General features: G+C 29.5%; 2 protein-coding genes across 2 annotated transcripts in view; one reads left to right on the top strand and one right to left on the bottom strand.

Annotated features, from left to right (window-relative positions):
• Positions 1-9,664, top strand: part of LOC148233386 (esterase FE4) — a 31,555-nt gene extending 21,891 nt beyond the window's left edge. Inside the window, exons 6-10 of the mRNA XM_088189619.1 lie at positions 154-289; positions 356-595; positions 4,938-5,122; positions 6,455-6,738; positions 8,379-9,664. Of these exons, the coding sequence (XP_088045745.1) occupies positions 154-289; positions 356-595; positions 4,938-5,122; positions 6,455-6,738; positions 8,379-8,568 (1,035 nt within the window). The 3' untranslated portion in view covers positions 8,569-9,664. The remainder of the gene's footprint in view (positions 1-153; positions 290-355; positions 596-4,937; positions 5,123-6,454; positions 6,739-8,378) is intronic.
• LOC148233385 (histidine ammonia-lyase-like) lies at positions 8,643-17,952 on the bottom strand. Its single transcript, XM_088189618.1, has 15 exons — positions 17,802-17,952; positions 14,783-15,001; positions 14,653-14,719; positions 14,338-14,365; positions 14,115-14,262; positions 13,819-14,049; positions 13,486-13,757; positions 13,078-13,237; positions 12,845-12,984; positions 12,634-12,778; positions 9,876-9,962; positions 9,469-9,581; positions 9,181-9,311; positions 8,994-9,111; positions 8,643-8,923 (listed from the first exon to the last, which is right to left on the bottom strand). The coding sequence occupies exons 1-15, from the start codon at positions 17,854-17,856 to the stop codon at positions 8,828-8,830; spliced, it is 2,010 nt and encodes a 669-aa protein (XP_088045744.1). The 5' UTR covers positions 17,857-17,952; the 3' UTR covers positions 8,643-8,827.
• Positions 17,953-22,513: the final 4,561 nt, after the last annotated feature.

Below are 22,513 nucleotides of genomic sequence, written 5' to 3'. Positions count from 1 at the left end.
TAAAAGCTAACGAGATATTATAATTTTAAACATTGTTAATATTTTGCTACCATTATTTACAATTTTTTAACTAAATAATTTAAGATTTCTGTCTCTTCTTTATAACACTAATTTACCCATTTCAATTCCTTATGCACATCTTATATGTTTTAGGGTTTGTTTCACAGAGCTATATCTCAATCAGGATGGAGCATGTGCCCATGGGCTCTGTCTGAAAATCCAGTAGAAAGAGCTTTCGCGTTAGGAAGCGTACTTGGAATGAAGACTAACAGTTCCGATCAACTATTAGGTACTATCATAAAAACAGCAATGCCTATAATAATTACATCAGTATAATTCATCATCCAAATTTCAGGATTCTTAAGGGCCATGCCTAGCGAAACTCTCGTTGTGGCCGCGCTGAAAACCTTGACTCAAGAGGACATTCGAAACAACATCGGAATCCCATTTGTGCCATCTGTGGAATTGCCCTATGCGTACTCTGAAGATATATTTATATCAGACACTCCTGAGAATATAATAACAAGGGGAAATTTTACAAGAGTGCCATACATGACAGGATTCAACTCCCACGAAGGACTGCTGTTCATCAGAAGTAAGAATTTAATTTATTTATATAAAATACGAATTTCATAAAAGCAAAATTTTAACCTTGTAACAGCAAAGTAAATTTCGTAACAACAGATTTAAATTCAGATGCGGTAATTGAACTTATACGTATGTAGTATACCGCGTATATGGAGCAACATATGTAAATAAATAAATAAGTACATATGTATTATATGTCTTGTCAGCCTTCGTGGTATAGAACTTAATTTTAATATATTAAATTAAATCCTCACGATTATTATTACTACATTATCTTCAGTAAATCTCCAAAATTGAACAAACCAGAACGTTCAATATTTTATATTTAATGTGTTTCAGTATTACTTTATTTGGTTGCCAAAATTCAATATATCTATATTTTTGTTACTTTGACAAAAAAAATCAGATCCGACGTCTTCATTGCTACATTTTTTAAGGACTGTATGGTATTTACATACTTTAGGGGTAAATAACATATTTTACACGTCTGCATTTAAAGTTTCATCCAACTAAAAATCAAATTATAAAAAAAAATCTGAAGACTGACCTTTGTTCTATTGTATATTTATTTTCATAGACATATCTGAAATAAATTTTAAATTAATATATTTATATGTCATATATTTATATATAATATACTTATCCAAAGTAGCATTAAGTAAAAAAGAATATGCTTTCTATTTATTTACTCGTTTTTCCTCTTTTTCACAATTCACATTTTCTTATACAATTAAATCAGAAACTGAGAGAACTTATCGATCAATAGGTATACATACATTAGTGAATTATTTGCTCACTGTATTGCTCTTAGAATTTCTCAACCCAATTATCTAATTGCACTTTACGTTACATTCACCATTTACATCGAATAAATCGCATCGAAAATCAAGGTTTAGGTCTGATTTAGAAACATTCTGGATTTTTTACGATACAACCAGTTTCAATAGCACGCCCTTTTACGCTTAAATTAATAAGCGCTTAGATCAGTGAAAATACACTTGCCTATCATGAAAATAATCTTTTTATATAAAATAGTGACGAGTGTGTCAACCGTGAAATGTCATTTGTCAAAGAGTTGCAGTATGTGTTGGGAAAGCGATACATACGAATCAAGGCTAGCAAGCAACTGCATTACTGGCCTAAAGAACCTTAGTGGAAATTTCAAATTTATGCATATAAAAAATACCATATAATGACTGCAAGAGTTAAGGCGTCGATTGCGTTAGATTTTTGTACAAGGCGTCGGGATACTTCAAAAATAAATGATTAACTGCATGCCAATAATGAATCAGGAATGTAAATTGTTGATATTTCGAAATGTTGAAAAAACTCAAATATTACACATAAAAAAATACTCGACCTTGTATATGCAAAAAAAACTAAAAAGCATTTTTCAATTGATATTATAAATTATTACTCTTATGTAATGCAATTTTAAAACAGGTTAGGTTTAGTGGTTCAAGATCGGTACATAAAAGCGTGTTAGAAACCGCACTTTCCCAATCAAATAATATCCTTCCTAGGCCAAGGCTTAAAAAGCTGGATTTATGAGTTTTTATTCATAAAAAATATTGATAATATACCTTGATTTATAAAAAATATTATATGTTGTAAATATTAAATCATAATATTTAATATTTACAACATTCTGTTTGATTTTTAATATATATATATTTTAAATATTTTTATTTTATTATATACTAAACCTTTAATATTTTTTAAAATAAAAAAAACATGGGATAAAGGGCTGATATATTTTTTTCAAAAACTATATTTAATACTACTGTTTTATTTGTTGTAAATTTGTAAAGAATAAAATCAATATTTTTTAATTATACTAAATTGAAGCCTTGTCTGCGTCTGAAAGATCCAGTTGTCTCCTCTCTCAACTTAAACTGAAGATTTCGGACGTCGTAGCTGGACCAGGGTTGATGTGAAGAGGGAAGCGGTTGTTTTATTAATTTTTCTTCTATTAAATGGTTGGCATCGCTCCACTTGGTTTCATGTCCGAGTTGAATAGTTCATGTGTTAATTCCCATCCGCTTTTTAATGAAACATTTTAATTGCGAGACCGTTTAATAAATAAAGAGGTACCCAAAAGAAAGGACGTTTTTATACTGAATAACTTTGAGGGTCAGTTGTAACTTAGTTGTGACGTTCTTTCGGTAGTGTTAATTAAGAAATTTAGATTTTTGAAATAACAACAATGGAAGTTTCAATGGAAGATTTCGTTCCGAGTAAGGTGTTTTTACGAATTTGTATACTGTATGAATTTCATAAGAAAAATCGACAATATTACTTGATATAGATATATTTAAAAAAAATAGGGTTTAACCTATTTTTTCGAACCCAATGCGTTACAACTATGTAAATCAATCCTCTATATACAAGTATATTAAAACACCAGTCTGGGAATCGTGAAATCTATGTAATTAATTATAAACTATTATCTATTAAAATTTATAATCAATAGATATCAAACACGTGGCCTCTGGGTTATCAATCCAGCGCCAAAATGGCACACCACCGTGAAGAACTTTTTATTAACTCAAGTTCCAAAGTACGCGACATTAATTAAAAAAATGATTTAAGATATCCATCGCTTTGAACCTCAAAAATTAGTTTCAATAACTCACCACTTTTTTGGTCGTTCCATTGAAAATAGACAAAAAATCTCCCATAGAACTCAGACAAGGAAAATCAAAATCACTTATCCTCAGAAATTTGTCTGAGGACTGAGGAATATATAAAATAATTGTTATAAAACGAATCGTTTGTGCATTACAACAATAAAAAATGAGCATTAAAAAAATATATCTATGTTCAATAAAATATATTAAGCTCAATCTAATATATTTTATTGAACATAGATATATTTATTTAATGCTATTTTTTTTATTGTAATGCATAAACATAAGTACATATTTATTTAAATGTACATATCTTCTCTGTAATGCACATAAAATAATCGAAATAACAACCATTGGTTGTTATTTCGGACAATCACTGGCATCTGTTACTTTTATTTATTTTAGTATAATATAATTCTGTTTGAACACACCTGTATTTGACGTAATATAGAATTTAAATACGACAATCTGATTGGGGTCATTTTGTACCCCGTTCCGTTTTGTATGTTTTTGGTTATTTTAAAATAACTAAAAATAATTTTTAATTTAATGCAAAATTATCTGATTTCAATAGACCAATCTAAAATTATATTTTATTATGTCTAACTATATATAGTAAATAAATAACACAAAATAAACATTTACATAGATATGTATTCTATTCCTAACATTGTACATGTATTTGTAAGATAAATTTTAAGTAAATTTACTAAGTAATCTAAAATTATTTAATACAATCAATTTTATTTTTCAAAACTCATCGTTTTTCTTAATTTTTGCTGTGAAAAAAATACTAAAAAAGAATTGCCATGTCAATTTTTTATACTAATCAATGATGAGTAGTGCATTTAAAAATCATCTGATGCTAAGATACGATTTTTTAAAGTAGAAAAATATTTCAGATAAATAAATATTTTGCTATAAAATCATACATTTTATATGTATATGCAATTTTTTATAGCCATTATATAATTTGTGACACGTAATTTATACGCAATATTTTACTGAAATTACAAATGTTTACTATTAAGGTTAAATAACATGGTTTATATGTAAATATATGCTCTGATTTCAAACATATTGACATTAATCAGATATCTATTTACATATTTATAGCAAAAAATATTAAGAATAAACACTGCAAAGTAATTTATATATTTTTTGGAAATATCTAACCATTTTTTTAATTTTCTACTGTGAATGTCAATAATTAAGAACTCATAAATCATGATTATAAAACAGTATATTATAATCAATCATACATACATATGTAAATAAAACACATTTATAAATAATAGTCAAAGATGAGATCTTGTATATGATGAATTTTATCAGTAATATATCGACGACATATAAAAATGAGAAATTATAGAAAAAATCTATTATAATATGTTATATAATCCATTCTAATTTTAGTCACCTGTTGTTCAATTTTCTAATACATTCCAATAATAACCAATAAGCGATGTTCGTGCGGATTTGTTTGACAATGTTAAATAGAGGTTATCGTGTAGTTCAATGTTAATTTAAAAAACACATATTGTTACTATCCACTCAATGAGAGCGTAGAATATCTTCGTTTTGTGAAACTCTTTTTCATATTGAAAACATGGTCACGCAATATAACGTCACACTGTCAACATCCGTTAAAATACAACCGCTATTGTGTCATACAAAGAATAAGGTAAAGTTACTCAATATCCGCCTTGATTTTTTCAGGACTAAGGAAAAACCCAAATTTGATCAAAGACATCGAAAACGACTTTCTGCGCATGGTGCCGAACGATCTGAACATTCCTGGAGGGAAACAGAGTGAAGAGGGTCTCATAGTTGCCGATAGAATCAGACAATTTTATTTAAACGGAAGACCGGTTTCTTTGGAGACAGCGAACCAAATGGTTCTGGTAAGATAATAAACAATTATATATGTCGGAATACTGTATACATAACACACCATAGTACATCATGAGAAAGTCTTTCAAAATCCAGTATCTATTCTAAATAAATTTAAGTCAAATAAAATTTTAACATAACAATGAATATTTCTTTTAAAATACAACCAATGAACTTTAATAAATAAATATTTTATTATAATAAAATATATATTTAATCTAAATTCATTTAATTTTGCGATAGTAAGTTGAGAATTCAGATATCCAAAATATGCAGTTATTGTCTCAATTCATAAGTAATCAATTAATCTATTTTTAACTTTTTCGATTATATGCAGATGTTGTTATATTATACTTTTGCAATTATATAAATAATTGTTTAATAATGTTTCTCAATCGTTATTCATTTAAAACTATACAGTTTGATCAACTAAAAATTTATATTAGTTTCATCACTAATAAAGTTAGATCCAACCCATTATTGATTAATGTAATTAAAACGTTAGCACAAATCATACTAAATTTATTATAAAACAGAGGATATTGATCTAACGATGCTATAGAAGACTTATAAAAAGCATGAAATGATATTTACAAATATGGAAATGTGCATGTTTCGACAAATGTTGAAGCAATAGAATAACATGACCAACATTTAAAGACAAGCATATTTTTGGGGTCAAAGTAAATTTTATGAGTTGCTGTTTGATTAACGTTTTAACACCAATGAAGAACACATTAAGCTATATGTTAAATTAAGTAGAGCAAATATAATAGATTCAATTTCTTTCATAGGTAAATTGAATTATTAAAATCTATAAAAAAATTATTATTAAATTTATTTTAAATAAAATGCGCTCTCTTATAAAAAATAAACTAAAATATATATAATAAAAAAATGTAATTTATTTGCCAACTATTAAATTTTTTCTTGAGGGGCATGTAATTATAACTCGATATTTTCTTGAATTTGTATTGTATAGTAGACCCCCTAATAACACGGTAAATTGGGGACGTGTTATTTGGATGCCCCTTATGTGTGAATGTGCCAAAAGAAGTATATCTCACCACACGCGCTTAATTCGTATTGCAAAAAAATTCTAATAAAATGATTGGGGGGTCTACTGTATTCATAACACAACTTTTTTTAAACGTATACCTGAAAATATTTGAAGCATAAAATAATATAAATTATTTAATAACAAAATAACACTTTAAAGATTTAAATAGCATCCAGTTTTTAACTTCAGAAAAAGATCGATTCATGCGTAATTGCTTTCCCTTCTATATATGGGAAAAATATGGAGGAATAAAGTCATTGTGTTTTTATTTTTTTTAATATAGCTCCTGACCGACTTGATGTTCGTGAGAGCTCTGGTGACTTCTGTACGACTTCAAAAGAGAGCAGCTCCAGAAATGCCCATTTATATGTACCGATTTGCCTTCGACGGCGCATTAGGACTCTTCAAGAGATTTTTGGGAATTAACAAGCCAGGCGCTTGTCATGGAGACGAAATGGGATACTTGTTCAAATTCAGTGCGTTGAATATAAGACTGGACGAAAATTCACCAGAGGTGTACGTGAAAAAGAAGATGGTCAAGATGTGGACAAACTTTGCTAAATATGGGTATTTATTATATTTTTTATTTTTTTATTTACATAGTACTTCCTAAAAAAAGTATATATTTAAACACAGAACAGCAATTTTTGTTTTTTGTTGTTTTTATAAAGCCACATGATTGTTTCATATTTTGGTATTATAAATATAAGACAAAACCAGTGAAACTATTTTTTTCTTAGATATATATATATAGTTAATGAAAGACAAAATCATTTTATAATATTTACTAGTCTATAGTTTTTCATGAATTTTACTAAATATGTGTAACATGTCTGATATTAATTTTAAAAGTCAAATTGATCAGAAAGTACATACATAAAAATCAATACAATGCAGTGATAATTCGAAGAAACTAAGTTTAAAATTATCTCATGCCTTTACCCATTTTTTTAAGTTAATGTTTCTCTTACAACATACAAATAAATTATAAAAATATTAGTATTACATATCAAACATTTATAATATAGACTTTCGTGGCATTGATGTCGAGTGATGGGACTTATTCGTTTAATCGGGTATCAGTATCGGGTGGCGTTGTCGAATACGGAAGATAAAAATGGTCTATATTGCTAATAAAAAAATGTCGAATAAGGCGATCGAGTTCTTGCAATGGCAGAGTATTAATAGAATAATTCTAGTTGGGTTATTTCAAAGCAAAGTATGTGTCTTTTTTAATTCTTTGCTAACGGTTAAGAGTCTTTTATGTTTTTTCCACAGAAGCTTGAACAAATGGGAAATTTAAATCAAAATTCGCCCCTCCTAACGATGCATGAGTATGACTTCCGGGTAACCCTTTATAAGGGAAACCATTGTAGTCGCTTCATTGTGACAAGAAATAATAACGACTAACAATAATTATTCTTTGAGCGAGAAAATGCATATTATTTTAACGCGTGTTTTGATGATCACAAGACAAAAAATGTTTGTGTTGAAATTTTACTTACGGTGATTAATCTTTATCTCACTCATTTTCGTCACTCTTGCGTATCTTAAATATCACGATTTCTCTCTAGGGTTAGTTTGTAAATCGATGTTTAAAATGACGCTAAAACATTTTTTTTAACATATAAAAATAAAATGTTCTGAAGATGTTATTCTAGTAATTAAATCATATGTTTTCTGTTGTAGTGATTGAGATATGTATGTATATGTAGTATATTTTTATGAAACCATTATTTTTTACGGATACGTGTGACGCATCGTTATATGTATAATATGCACAACTATAATTTAATTTGTATTACATCTATCTTTCTAGCATTATATTTTATTTTAATTTTATTTAGATTTATTGCCAAATAACTTTAATCAATTCAATGTATCAACATTTATCATCATTTTTAATTTAAAAATATTTTTGTGTATTTTTAATACAAATTAAAAAGGCATTTTAAGTCAGACATTATATTATTTTTGTGGCAGAGCAGTGAAAAATTATTATTCATAAAAGCAATATGCAAAGACATATTTGAGTAGAATACTCCCACGTCCTGTTCATAAGTATCGCCTCCAAAATTCTTAAATATGATGCAAGTTAACAGAGCAAACAACTTTTCTGAGTCACTTAGTTGTGTAAAAAAATACGTGGGCGTTCCTTTAATTGTCTCATATGCACTCATATGCTAATTAGATTCGTTTCATTACAGAAATCCAACTCCAGCCGATATTAAGGAGACTCGTGATATAAATTGGGAGCCGGTTTCATCAGATAACTTATCGATGATGAACTTCTTAGACATCACCGAAGAGTTCACGTCACAAAGAGGTCCAGAACGAGAGAGACTAGCATTTTGGGACGATTTGTATAGACAATACAACGGAGAAAATTGGTTGTAGACTGATAAAGGGAATACCTCAAACATGTTTGTATAAGTTTGGTACAGCATTACCGCAAAATAAGTATTGATCGATTTAACATTAAAAGCTTTAATATTAAGTATATATCATACATTGTTGTTAAATCGTTGCTAATTATATATTATGAATATTGATTATTTATAACAACGTTAACTATGAATTTTATTAATAATAAAATTCATTATTACATGATATATTTTTGATAACAACTATACACGTTGAATGTAACTCTGGTCATTTAGGATGCAATTTTTCTCTTCTTGGTGGCTGCCTTCGGTCTTTGCACTTCTCCGACCATTATGGCAGTCGGGCTGAACACAGGATTGTCAAAGTCCTGAAAAGTATTAAATAGAATTTAATAAATAATATATTAATTAGTTTTAAATGTAATACATAATACTCACAGCGGATGTATCGTAATAATCTATATGATGTTTGACAGCGTTCCAAACCTTTTCTTCGACGAGAAGCTTAGTAACGGCTTCTATATCAGGTGCCATATATCTGTCTTTATCCCACGGTCTATCGTATCAAATATACTTGATCAATATCTCTTTATTCTATATTAGCTTTATATTATCCAAAATTTACCTCACTACACCTCTCACCACTTTATGCACCTCTTCCAGAGGCACCGTCGTTTTTAAAGGTCTGAGGAACTCGATAGCTTGACATGCCGCTAGCAATTCTATTCCAATTACTCTCTCAACGTTTTCAATAACCTATTATATAAATTAAATTAATATACTGTGACTTCTAGAATCAATATAAGACATCTATACAAAAATCTAAAGCAAATATTGTTAGTTTCATTCTGTCATAACTTATTAAATTATCACTTAATTAAATTACTGCTTCTAAACGTCACATAATATTTACCATCAAAGACTTTCTTGCTGAAAAGCCTCCCATAGACACATGATCTTCTTGTGCGGCACTTGTACTCAATGAATCCACACTACTTGGATGGCACAATACCTTATTTTCAGAAACTAAAAAAATGCGTTATAAGTTGATTATTTTTAGATAAATTTTATATGTATTTTGTAAGCAATAAATAAGTTAAGAAATATAATTAGTTCATTTTTTTATATTTTTCATCCATCCAATGCGTATTGTAACAATAACTACTATTGTACAAGTATTATTAGGTGCCCCCCCCCCCTCCCAAATATTAACAAATTTTGAAATGGCGCGCAAAAATAGGCTCAAGCCATTATATGTACTTATGTGTTAGAGAATTTTGTAAGAAAATGCATTAAATAATAATTTTTGTTCATACTAACCTAAAGCAGCTGCTGTGCAATGAGCTAACATGAAACCAGAGTTAATTCCACCCTCTTGTACGAGAAAAGCTGGCAGTTCGCTTAAAGCTATAAATAAATAATAACAGTATTACATATACATTGAATAGTGGAAATGAATACACAGTAGTAGCTTAAAATGGCCGCCGCATTTATAATATGTTTTGAAAGCAATATAAATTTTTCGAATGAAAATTCAGCATGTATGAGTATATTAGACAACGCGTTGAGCTATGTAACAGACTCTTTGCTATGCTCAGCATTTGAAGACATCGTGAAGGAAAATCGCCGAGTAACAGTGAATGAAATAACTAGCTTCTCACTGCTGGAGATGAGTTATGGATCGACAGACCATGACTAAGACACTCTAATATCTTATGTATGTCTGATAACATGCCAAGAATAATTGTTACTGGAGATACAGCTCCTACTTTTTGGAAACTATGAGAAATAGCAAGGAATGACGCGATATCTCATCACTAAAGCCCACAGAATATATATAAATTATTCAAATTTTATGATATGTAGACATTGAGATTTACATTTCGGTGATTTACTATGTATTGATCGTTTACTTGTGGAGCTGAATTAAAAAATGATAAAAAAACAAGCCAAGTGTGATATTGCTTGATGAAACCACCGATAAAATAGGACTCTGACTTTGAAGTGTTATTCAAAACGGTTTTACCATCTGTATTTTTTTATAAATAAACCATTGTAATTTGTTGGACTCTGTAAATACTACTACATGTTGACACTTATCGCAAAAGATTATGATATCTCATATAATAACATAGTCGGGTTTGTTTCCGATTCAACTCCTTCTATGACTTCCTGTTACAATAGGTAAAGATATGTAACATTTTAGTGCTAGGCACATGAAATTAGTAAACTGGTTAACGTATTTATGATAGAGTTGAAATTGATGCCTAATAAAAATTGACACGAAAACTGAAAATTAAAAAAAATTATGTTAAAAACACGCGTGTCTACACATCACCAAACACCAGCGGAAAAAAATATTACTCTCATATAGGATGAAATATGGATAATTTTGGAGCACGTTAGCTACGTGTCATCCATTGCGTGCGCCACTGTCGCTACCAGTACTACCCTACGAGTCCAACCCTTATGGGCGGGCACCCAGCTTTTGACGGCCAGGTGAGCGGTTTCCCCATCCCCCGCAGTGCTAAATATTTTATTGAAGTTGCATTAGTATTTCTCCCGAGCGCTAAGGCCGACTCTTTAGTGCTCTCATCCCAATATCAGCACCACCTTCCAAGATCAGAGAGGGGTGTAATGTAAAATTTAATTTAATCTGCAATCGAATCAAAAGAAGTTGCCATCTGTGAAAACTTCTCAGCCCAATTTAACGGTCTAAGAACTGTACTTCAAGTGTCTTGAATATCTGGTGAACTATCATTGATTTTCAGATTCATTTCATATTTTAATTATTACGTATTTTAATTATATCGTCTAGTACAACCTATCCTTAGTTGATAACGAAAAAAAACATTACATTATTTTTCAAAGAAAAAGTTTTTTTTAAAAAAACATACATTTCGCGCAATTTTATCAAATAATATAATTATTGAGACATAAACCGTGGACTATTTGGGTAAAAATATGTCTGAATTTAGATTCAAATGTACAAAAGAATTTCGAGTATGCAATACCTGATTTTGTTTTCACTTCGCCAGCCATCCTTATCATAAAAAAGGCGCGGTTATTTTTCTGTTATATAACAGAATTACTAGGAACTGTTCGATACCGTTATATTTGCCTGAGATAAAGAAAATGTATTTCGTATATGTTGACACGTCACGCAATATACAAATATATTCAACATGTTAATATCGGCCATTGGGATTTTTCCCATAAGTAACGTGTGTCGATATTTCAGCCCTCTTGGACTAAAAGGGATAATATTATTCTACTGTCTACTTAAGCTAATCTCCTATAATGAGCATCATTTTATTCTATGCTTTTGCTTTCAAGCAATATGGGCATCGACATTTTCCTAATTCTAAGCCATGGAAATATAGTAGGTCCCAACAAATAATATGTATGGATTAAAAAAAACATTTTCGATACTGTTGGTATTTCATTTTGTAATACCGGTATTAATAGTATCACTAAGTCAACAACTACTAAGCTAAAATCAAAGTATATTAATCAGTGACATCTATTGTAATAATTATAAGCTCATGTATCACTATGCACGACTTTAATTAATCATCACGATATTCTTCCTCAAGATTGGGAAAATCTAAGAAAACCTAATTTATAATAATTATATAATAATCACTAATTCCGGTCTCTCAAATACTATAGAAAGTTAGAAACATTAGGGTTCATATGAGATTATATCTAGGGTTCTCTATTATTCGTAGTTTTAAACTATTCGAGTATTGAGTAAAAAATGGATGAATGAATGAAGTATTCTGTATCTTTCCCACATTTTTTTTTTGTTCAACGAACGAGTTCTACGAATTTCAGTCATAGTAGATACGGCTGATAAACATTCAATTCACAAATGTTGTTCGGAGGTGTAACACCATTTTTTTGTTGAGATGAAGCTCTCTTTATTTCGCATTTTGAAACAAAATATAGGCGCATAAAGGACCATGGATTATGGAGCAGCACGTATATTGAGAGAGAAAATAATTAAAATATTCGATTGAAACCCCTAATAACACAGGCCTTTCATGTAATACCAGTTTCATACGTTTTGCATTACCTGGATTTACAAGTCGTTCAATACGTCTCTCGCTCATCGATGCCAATTCATGTATACCGATTGCAAGATAATCTAAAACTTTAGCTGGATATTCTCCGTGAAAGTTTCCTGCTGATATAATCTCGCCTCTGTCAGCAAAAACTATCTGAAATAATAAATAATTCATTAGTTTTATTACACAGAATTATAAGAATACAAAAAAGAAACGTACAGGATTATCAGTTCCGCTGTTGATCTCAGTTGTAATAACTTGAGCGACAAACTGAATTGTATCATGAACTATTCCATGCACTTGAGGACAACATCTTAAAGTATAAGCGTCTTGAACTCGATTACAAAACCTATGAGATTCTAAAACATTATAAAAACAAATTAATACATATTATAAGTATATATATACATACATATATGTATATATGTATATACATATAAAAAACAACTCACTTGCAATCTGTGATGGATATGTATCCGAATGCAACAATGCTCTCAATCGTTTTGCAACCAATATCTGACCTTTATGAGGTCGTATTTTCTGGACGTCTGCATCAAATGCCCTAGAAGTACCTTTCAATACTTCCAGAGTCATCGCAGCAACTACGTCAGCCTAAAAATATGATGTTATCTATAGTCACCTAATTGTAAAATGTCTCTTAGCTTTAACATCTGACTGTATTAATAAGCATTATAACTTATATAGTTCATTCACTAAATAGATACAATTTCAAAAACATATACTACATGCTCTTAACACTATAAAATACATATGTTTGTAAAAAATATGAGATAACTAGATCCATTTGTAAAAATACACAAAATACATGTGACGATTAATGTTATTGCATTTACACTAACCTGTTTTGCTAAAGCAGTAGCCCTTTCAACTGCTTCAGCGCCTAAGCTTGTGATCAATTGTGTGCCATTTATAAGTGCTATACCTTCTTTGGGACCCAAACGCATCGCTTTTAAGTTATTGGCTTCCAGAACCTTTTTAGAATCGCCCCATCCTGTCGAAGGACTCCACATTTTACCCTCACCCATTATACCTAAAGCGAGATGTGATAATGGTGCTAAATCTCCACTAGCACCAACTGTTCCTTGCTCCGGCACCCACGAGAGACAGTTACCTAAGAAGCGATTCAATATATTATCAATTGCAACTTAAAATGTGGTTGTATCATAGCTTACTATTAAATGCATTGACGAGGCACATCAACGTTTGCAAAGAGATCCCACTGTATCCTTTAGCCAATACGTTTATCCTCAAAGCTAAGAGCATTCTGGTTCTCTCTGGTGACAATGGATTACCAACGCCAGCAGCATGTGATCTGATCAAGTTATATTGCAAATCTTCCAACTTATCGCTCTCGATCACGGTATTGGCAAAGTTTCCAAAGCCGGTGGTTATACCATAAACAACTTAAAACAAACAAGTCTATAATATCACATTAACTAACATTATAAAAATTCCATTTTAATAATACCTTTCTTTTCCTTCAATATTTTTTCCACCAAATTCCTTGATTTTACAATGTTCTGCTCCGACTCTTTTGTCAATCTTATCTTATAACGACCACGGCCCAATTGACGCAGATCATCACTCGTTAATGTTAAACCGTCAATGTAAAGAACCTGATTAATATAAATGTAATTTTAAAATAAGTTTATATCATAAATACATATGTAGTATTGATACAAAAAGCATACATCATCACCCCGTTGAAATTCCTCAGGACTATTTATAAAAGTATATTATTAAGGAATATATGTATTAATTTATATGTATAAAGGCAAAGATGATTAAAATAATATCTAAAATCAATATCAGACTTCTTAGACATACATATCTTCATTTGATGTTAACCCATGTATGAAATTATTTATATGGCTTTGTTATAATTTTTCTTTGGATTACAATTTTAAAATATGTTTTCACCAAGGAAATGTAAAATTGTGTCTGATATTAAGTCTAGTATATAAAAAACGTTTATTTTAATAATATATCTCATTTCAAAAGGATACACAGGTTCCAAGAGGTGTTTCAGTTCATCTGGTATCATCTTTTGCTTCTCTTTGTCCGACGTTAAAACTAAAATTTATGTTTTTAATGATGTTGAGAAATAATGTAATTACATAATCATTAAATACTCACCAACGTTAACAAATTCATTATCGTCTAAAACGGTTTTGATAAAATCGTCTGGATCTAGTATTACACCACCTCTAGTTTTACGAACTTCTTCTACTCTCAAGTTCACTTGCTGTCCATTTTCTTTCGCACCTCCACTTCCATTGGTTTGAGAATTAAATTTGTTCAGTTTTTGATACCTTTTAACAGCCTCATTTCCAAGCCAACGAATTGTATTTTTATCTATTTTTAAAAAAAAATATAAATTATAATAATATAGTATTCATGTAGTGCGAGTATTTTCTCTTCATACTGAGTCATCCCTAAACCAGCGAGCAGCAATTTCTATTGATGTGATATCACATATTACTTTTAAAACTATATTTTCAATGAAGATAGATTAGTTATTAGAACATATTCCTTTACCATACATTGTATTTTATATATTAGGTTAGTTTTCTATTGATTTTTAGCAAGTAGTATCACAGTTCTTCAATAATTACTTATATGTATAAGATTATTTTACGAAAATGTTATTTTATCATGTTATGTTAATATCATTTTAAAATGCATTTTTCAGTTTATATCTCTTATTAATACCTTTCCTTCGAATTAGGCTATTGAATTATGGCACGTATTTTTCGGATCAGAATTTTAATATGGTTGTGGTCAAAATTTATATTAAAAGTTCAGAATATAAGTGGCCAGAATAAATATTAGATGGTCAGAATTTGAATTAATTGGGCGGAATTTATATTAAAAGGTAAGAATTATTTTAACAGGTGGTCAGAATAATTTTTTTATTCAGTATTTATAAAGAATATTTTTATTATATGATCTGTATTTTAATCTAAATGTAAGTTTTATGTTAACAGGTGGTCAGCATAATAATACATGGTCCTTATCAAGGTGTTTTAGAGCCAATTTGTTTGTTTGGGCCAGCAATACAAGAAGGCAAGCAAGCTCTCCGCAGCCGCTCTGTCGTTATTCCCATTTCGTTTGACGGATTACATACAATTAAATAAATTCGTTAGAGTTATTCATGGTGTGTCCAATGTTCCGACTAACGCTCGCTCGCACCTAACCAGTCCATCAGTTTAGATGCGAGCGAAATATTTTATAAGATATTTCTAAAATAAATAATTTCTTGAAATATTTTATAAGATATTTCTAAAATAAATAATTTATTGCCCATTTATATTTATAAATGTTATAATATTTTTTTTAATTTTAAACAAAGTTTAAACGTCTATGACAAAAAAGTTTTTTTTATTAAAATACCTCTTTGGTTTAAAGTTGTCATGAATTATAAAGTATTCATTGAAAACCCATAATTATCCATTTGGAATTGACATCCAAACGGCTGTTCGTAATCTTCATTAACAACCAATGGCAATCTGTCAAAAAATTCCTAACGACCACCCTTTTGTACGACCACCCTTTTGTAATAGACCGTCCCACCGAAAGGGGCAGAAAACAAAATTTCCTATAGAGAGGGAAGGCGGGCAATCAACGGTCACTTTCCCAGAGACTTACTGACATTTACAGTTTTGCAAGCATTAGAACTTCAAGATCTCTCTAGCTTTGCCTTACTAAGATACTACAAACTTCAACCAAGAGGGAAGCTGATCCAACTTTAGACCGCCACCGCTTCTCTCTTGCATTCCAGATTATCAATTGCTAATTAGCAAGCATTAATACAACTTCTTAATACAGGATAAGATACTTTATAACCATGCAACTGCCAAATGTGAATTTAAATTTTTTTATGAACTCAAGAACTCCGGAATTTGCCAAAAAAATGTGTCGATTCTAATGGTGCTTATTTAAAATAATGAAGTCGTTCAAAATCATTTACTAGGAAATGGGTATTTGAATGTCATAAACCACAAACATTTTTCTAGATCTATTGTTAATTTGATTGTCTAAAAGTTTTATTTCATATACTTTAAAACTCAGTGTATCCTAAATCATCCTATCTTCGAATTAAACGTTGATTTGGGCTGTTAAATTTAATCCATATGTAACTAATCATAATGCTATAAGAATGTCAAAATAAGATTTTTTAACTACTGGTTTTAAAAAATAGTATAATATAAAGAACCATATTTTTTAATAATTCACAAATTCTATAAAACTGATATTATTTATGTTAATATCATTCATAAAAATAATGTAAATTAAACAAAAGTTTTCTATGTCTATTATCCACGGCAGATATAATTTTTCCATAATACATATCTAATCCAAAATAATATACATTAACTGCTCGTATATTTTTTTTATTTTATAAAAAAGAGATTTAAAAATTCTTCAAGAATAATACTGTTGTATTTTAAACAACTAGACTGTTATATAATAGATCTACTATCAGTTTGAAGTTTTATCATTTTATTATTTTTAGGTAAATGTAGAAATTAATGAATAAAAAAATATCATTTTGCTTACATGTTGTAGATAACTTATAATACTCACCATCTAATTACTAATATTTACTTTAATCTATATGTATATACTATAATAACTGATCATGTATGTTAAAAAATGAGTGTTTGAATTTGCTAGAGCTACACCCCAAATGTAGATCGGCATTAATAAACCAGTAGATTGAGAATATTTTATTTTTAAATTTGATTATTATTGATCACTATCAGTGATATGTTTTATGTGATGGTAATGACTAATACTCCACATTGAACAATATAATTGATTGAAAATATTTTTATAATATATGATGCAAAGGAATAGTCCTAAAACTGTATTAAAATGGCAGCCTGAACTCAGAACATTACAAAGAATACATTTTAAAAGGTTGAGGCAATTCATTAAGCAGATAAGAACAATGAAATAAAATAAAATAAAACTAGTGGAAGATAGGAACGGATGACGTCACATATTGGAGTAGGTTGTAGTGCCAAATCAACAACGGCAATACCCAATGCTTTATCTTTTTTTAAAGGCATTAAAAAAGAAACAATATTTATATTATAAAGTATATATTTTTACTAATAATATAATTGTTTGCTAAGCGCAAATTACACACCATCTGCACTGGGGACTTGAAGCCATTCTCCGTGTACACGACACGAAATTTTCATTTTGTTGTATTCAATCGCAGCTCGCCTAAAGGAGGTACCTATCGAATTAGAACCCCTACGACCGAAATCATCGTTTATATATTACATATTCTGTGCATAATAGCACAATTTGCGATTAGCACTGTCACACTGTTTGAACGAACATAATCTGTCGTATAAACAATCTCCTCAATGTCATGTCTTATTGTTGATGTTAAATGTCCTCTTCAAAAAAATGTTTAGATTATATCTTAAAATAGAAACAATTTTCATGTTTGCTTTTTTTGCTTATGAAAATTATTATTTTAAATGAAAAACTTTTAGCGTGACTTGCATTTAAATAAATATTCTGGAAAATGTGTCTTAGTCACTTTAAGGGTCTAAAAGGTCGATGATTGTTATCAATTCAATATATTACACTCAAAATAGTCAGAGCTAAGAAAATATTTATTTTTAATGAAGCAAAATTAAGCACTTGGTTTATAATACTTTTCCTCATTCCTCCAAGTTTCTTTAAAGTGTTTGTAAAGATTTACTTCCACAATTCTCAATGATCTTCTTAGATTGTTTGGACTTTAGTTAAAATTAATAAACTAATTCTTGATTGAATTAAAACTATAAATATTTTTTTATATTATTTAACTATAATAAGATTAACAAGATATGATAGTAACACTATAAACTTTTACATGAGTTTCACTATTGGTTTACTATTAAATAGAACGAACAATATGAAAGCCAAGGACATATTTTATCATAATAAGTTAAACATAATATTTTGGTAATTTAAATAAAATTTATTTGGAGATACACTTTGACATAATTAAACATTAAGAAAGCAACATAGCACAATTTATACTTCTTATAGGCTTACATGATGAAATATGGCAAACGTACAACATATAATATGTATGTAACAGTATCTCGGACGTAATTTATTTTTAATAAAGTGGGTTTTTGTTTCAAGGCTATGTGAAGTAAGAAAAATAAATTTATGGATAAGTAGTAATCATAAAATCAAACAATCAACACTTAAAAAAACATACATCATAGTTTCGGTAGTATCATAGCTGCACTTGAATTAGAGCGATTTTTTAATACTTTTTTTCAATTATATAAATAATTTTGCAAACATAATAATTATATATAATACACATACATGTTACTGGTTTAAAACCATTTTTATGTTTACAATTTGATAAAAAATATATATAAAGTAAAACGTTTGTGGTTATAATTAAAGGGTGAAAATTAAAAAACCTTTTACAGTTAAATAGAAAAAGAAAAATACAGAAATTATTAAATTGGAGATAATTGATAATATACATTGGTCTATTTATCTAGGACCATAAATCAAAGGTATTTACAATTGTAACTAGCAACAGGCGTTATTTGCTTGTTATCTTTCGCCCAATCTCTATTTATCGTTTTGATTGGCGGCATATGGGTTATATATAGGTCTTTTTACCTTTTCGTTGTTTTCCATAAAGAATATTCTGTATCTCTATCTTCTGTTAAATTATTTATTGTATCTTCCTTTAGTTTCTGAATTTTTCGTTTTAATTGTTGCGCTTTATTATTTAAAATATTTATATCCTTAGAGTCTCTCGTTTCATGCCATATTCTTCTTGCCATTTTTTTTATTTACCAGATTTCTTATCGCTATTGTGTACTTATTGCTTAATGCTTAATGGGTGAGTTCCTTAGTATTGTTCCAAACTGCTTTTTGTATGTCTTTAAACTAGTATTCAGCTTCATCGAATTGTTGTTTTGTTTTTAATTATAGATTTGACTTAATGTTGCTTTTCAGTTCTACTCAGAAACCTTCTCAATCTGTCGTTTTGTTGGTCTAATTTTTCTCTTAATTATTCTTTCACTATAGGTCAAAATATTACTGAATGATCAGAACTCAAGGCTCTCTTCTATATCTAGGTAGTTGTTTGCCACCTTTCTGGAAATGAAGAAGTCAAGGAGTCTGGCATTTTTTAGCATCAGTGGGACAATAGGTTGGTTTACCAGTTTTATGAAAGTCACATTTTAATTCCCTTGTTGCATTTCTATAGTCTATTTATTTTCAAGAGTCAGTGCGCAAGAACATTGTTTAACGCGTAATCAAAATGTGCTCTTAAATTTCTGCCTTGTGCTTGGTCGTTCTCAATGAAACGATTGATCTTACGGCGAACGACCAATCACAGGGCAGAAATTTAAAAGCATGTTATGATTATGCGTTAAACAATGTTCTTGCGCACTGACTCTTGAAAATAAATAGACTATAAGTTCTTTGCCTTTTATAGTAGTTAATCTTGCTTCCCAGTCTGTGTGTTTGACACAATATGTCTTTCAATGAGAAGCTTTATGAGGTTCAAATTTTTTTTTAATTGTACTTTATTAATGGTTGTAAACTTTTTGTTAATGGTTCTTCCATGAGCATTGTCGTCTGGTTTTGAGTCACATATAGCATAGTCAGGCATTTTAACCCATACGTCACGGTGCCTCGAAATGAAAAATGACATCCGATGGGGTCGCTCAACTCCCCCAAACATTTCAAGTCAAAATATTGATGAATTCTTCATCAAATATATTTAAAAATGGATAATTCTAAGTATAAAATTTGTTATTCATGATAAGCTTCATCATCTGGTCAATATTTAGGATTTTTTAATTAATCATTACGACGCAAAAAGCGACGACGTAAACGCCGAGATTTCGCTGCAGACTAGCTTTGCAGGTATACGAATGACCGCCGCGCGCTCGGTACATAAAACTACGGAGTAACCCAAAAAAATAAACAAGTATTTCATTTATTTATTATTTCAATTTTTGAAATAAAAAATTGTTGCAACATTTATGTTGTTATTATACAAAAAAGTCAATATATAAATACTATTTTAAAATTAAAATATAAATTTGAAAAAATAAAACACATTTATTTTATAAACACAAAAAAATTCTAGTGTAACACTAAAAAATATGTTTATCTTATACATATATATATTAACATTTTATATTAATTTCAAATTTGTAAAAACTTTTTTCAAGCACACCTTTCTTTCGGATTGTGATATTTTGTGCAAATGATTATCTATAAAAGTGAGAAATGACATTTTTGCTAATACGAGTTTATTGATATATAATTCAATTGCAATCAAATATTCACTCACCATTGTAATTTTCTCCACCGTAATGGGAAATCTTCCAGGCAAACTGAATTCTTATCCATAAGTTTTTATGTGTATCGTGCTAATAATTTAAAAATAATAACTCGAAAAAATTCTCATTTTCTAAAAAATGTGTCATTTCTGAGATTCGGTACTTCCAGTGAGCCAGTAATATCTGACGGGAGATAATATTTACTCAAAAAAATATGTTATGATTTCCTTATAACAGGATAGAAAAAAATACAATATAATCTTACTAATCTGACAATCTTTAAATTCTCAGTAATCCAATATTATCTAATGGTTAATGGTAAGATAAATTTTTAGTGTTTTGTACTTTTTATATATGTACATCGTATTTTTTATTTTCTGTAATTTGACTTCATTTCTAAATAAACTCTTTTACATTGGCATTCGTGTCCTTGCCAACAGTGAGAGGGCGAAATATTTCTCTGATTGCGGCTATAAAAATTGAAGGAATTGGCTAGAGAATCATTCAAATCGATTAAATTTGGTGGACGTTATGCATGTATATGTACACGAGTATGTAGCCACAGTTACTTTGGCAAATTGTAATAAATATTATATGAATACATATAAGAAATAACCTGCAGCTGTTTGGAAAAATAAACTATAAATTGTGATTATGTACACGTGAGTACAATAAAATGCATTTATTAAAAAATATCTTCTCTGGTCAAACGATCATCAAATCTGAGCATCGAAAATCTATCTCTAGTCATGGCCGCTGAATAAAAATATTGTTTGAACAGTTCGCTTGTTGTCCATAATTCTTTGAACTGTATTTTACCCCCATTCAATCCTCCAGAAGATAATAGGATGCCTATAAACGCTTCAACTTCGATACGATTTACGGGAGAAATGTCTTTTTTGAAATGTATTATCAATATCGATATCGCTATCGTATTTGCTACTACTCTCATCAGAATCTTGCAAAATTCTTAGCAACTCTTCGTCAGTTACAAGCCGATCAGCCATTTTACAATTTCAAAAGTAACGTGAGAAATAAAATAACAATAACGATCGAATTTGGCGGTTCAATTCGTACTGTATGTTTTTTTGGGGAACGGTGTAGTTTGCGATAAAGCGTTGAAAGAACCGCGTGGAGGGGGCGCCGCGCGAAATTCTTAGAAGGCGAATTTCTCTAAAAACTGACTCAGGTATACAAATCACGCGGCGACAGTAGCGATTAGAGTTGATTTTATTTTTTTCTCGCGATTGGAGATAATAAAGTACAATGATTATTTTTAATATTAATTCTTTAAACTATTTTTGACAAATACAAAAAGTTTGCGACAAATAGGATTTATATTAAATAAGTTATTTGAGAAAAACCAAAAAGTTGGGGGAGTCAATAGACCCCACAGGCACGGAAGGGTTAAGGAAAGTTTTGTTTGTAAAATAAGTTTTAGTTATAAGCATAATGTCTATTTTATTTTATTTTTAAAAGTTTTTACTTCCTGGCTATGTTGTGCCAGGCCATTGGCGTTCCAATATGC

This window comes from Plectrocnemia conspersa, unplaced genomic scaffold (genome assembly GCF_051122295.1).
Source record: "Plectrocnemia conspersa isolate PC_06_02 unplaced genomic scaffold, ASM5112229v1 ptg000008l, whole genome shotgun sequence".
NCBI lineage: Eukaryota > Metazoa > Arthropoda > Insecta > Trichoptera > Polycentropodidae > Plectrocnemia > Plectrocnemia conspersa.
The sequence above is the reverse complement of the archived record's forward strand: the minus strand, read 5'-3'. Positions and strand labels throughout refer to the sequence as shown.

Coding starts and splice junctions, on each gene's coding strand:
- LOC148233385 (XM_088189618.1), bottom strand. CDS start 17,856: ATGAAAATTTCGTGTCGTGTACACGGAGAATGGCTTCAAGTCCCCAGT. Junction 13,758..13,818: donor CCTCGTCAATGCATTTAATA/GTAAGCTATGAT, acceptor ATCGCTTCTTAG/GTAACTGTCTCTCGTGGGTG. Junction 9,963..12,633: donor TGAACGACTTGTAAATCCAG/GTAATGCAAAAC, acceptor ATTTATTTATAG/CTTTAAGCGAACTGCCAGCT.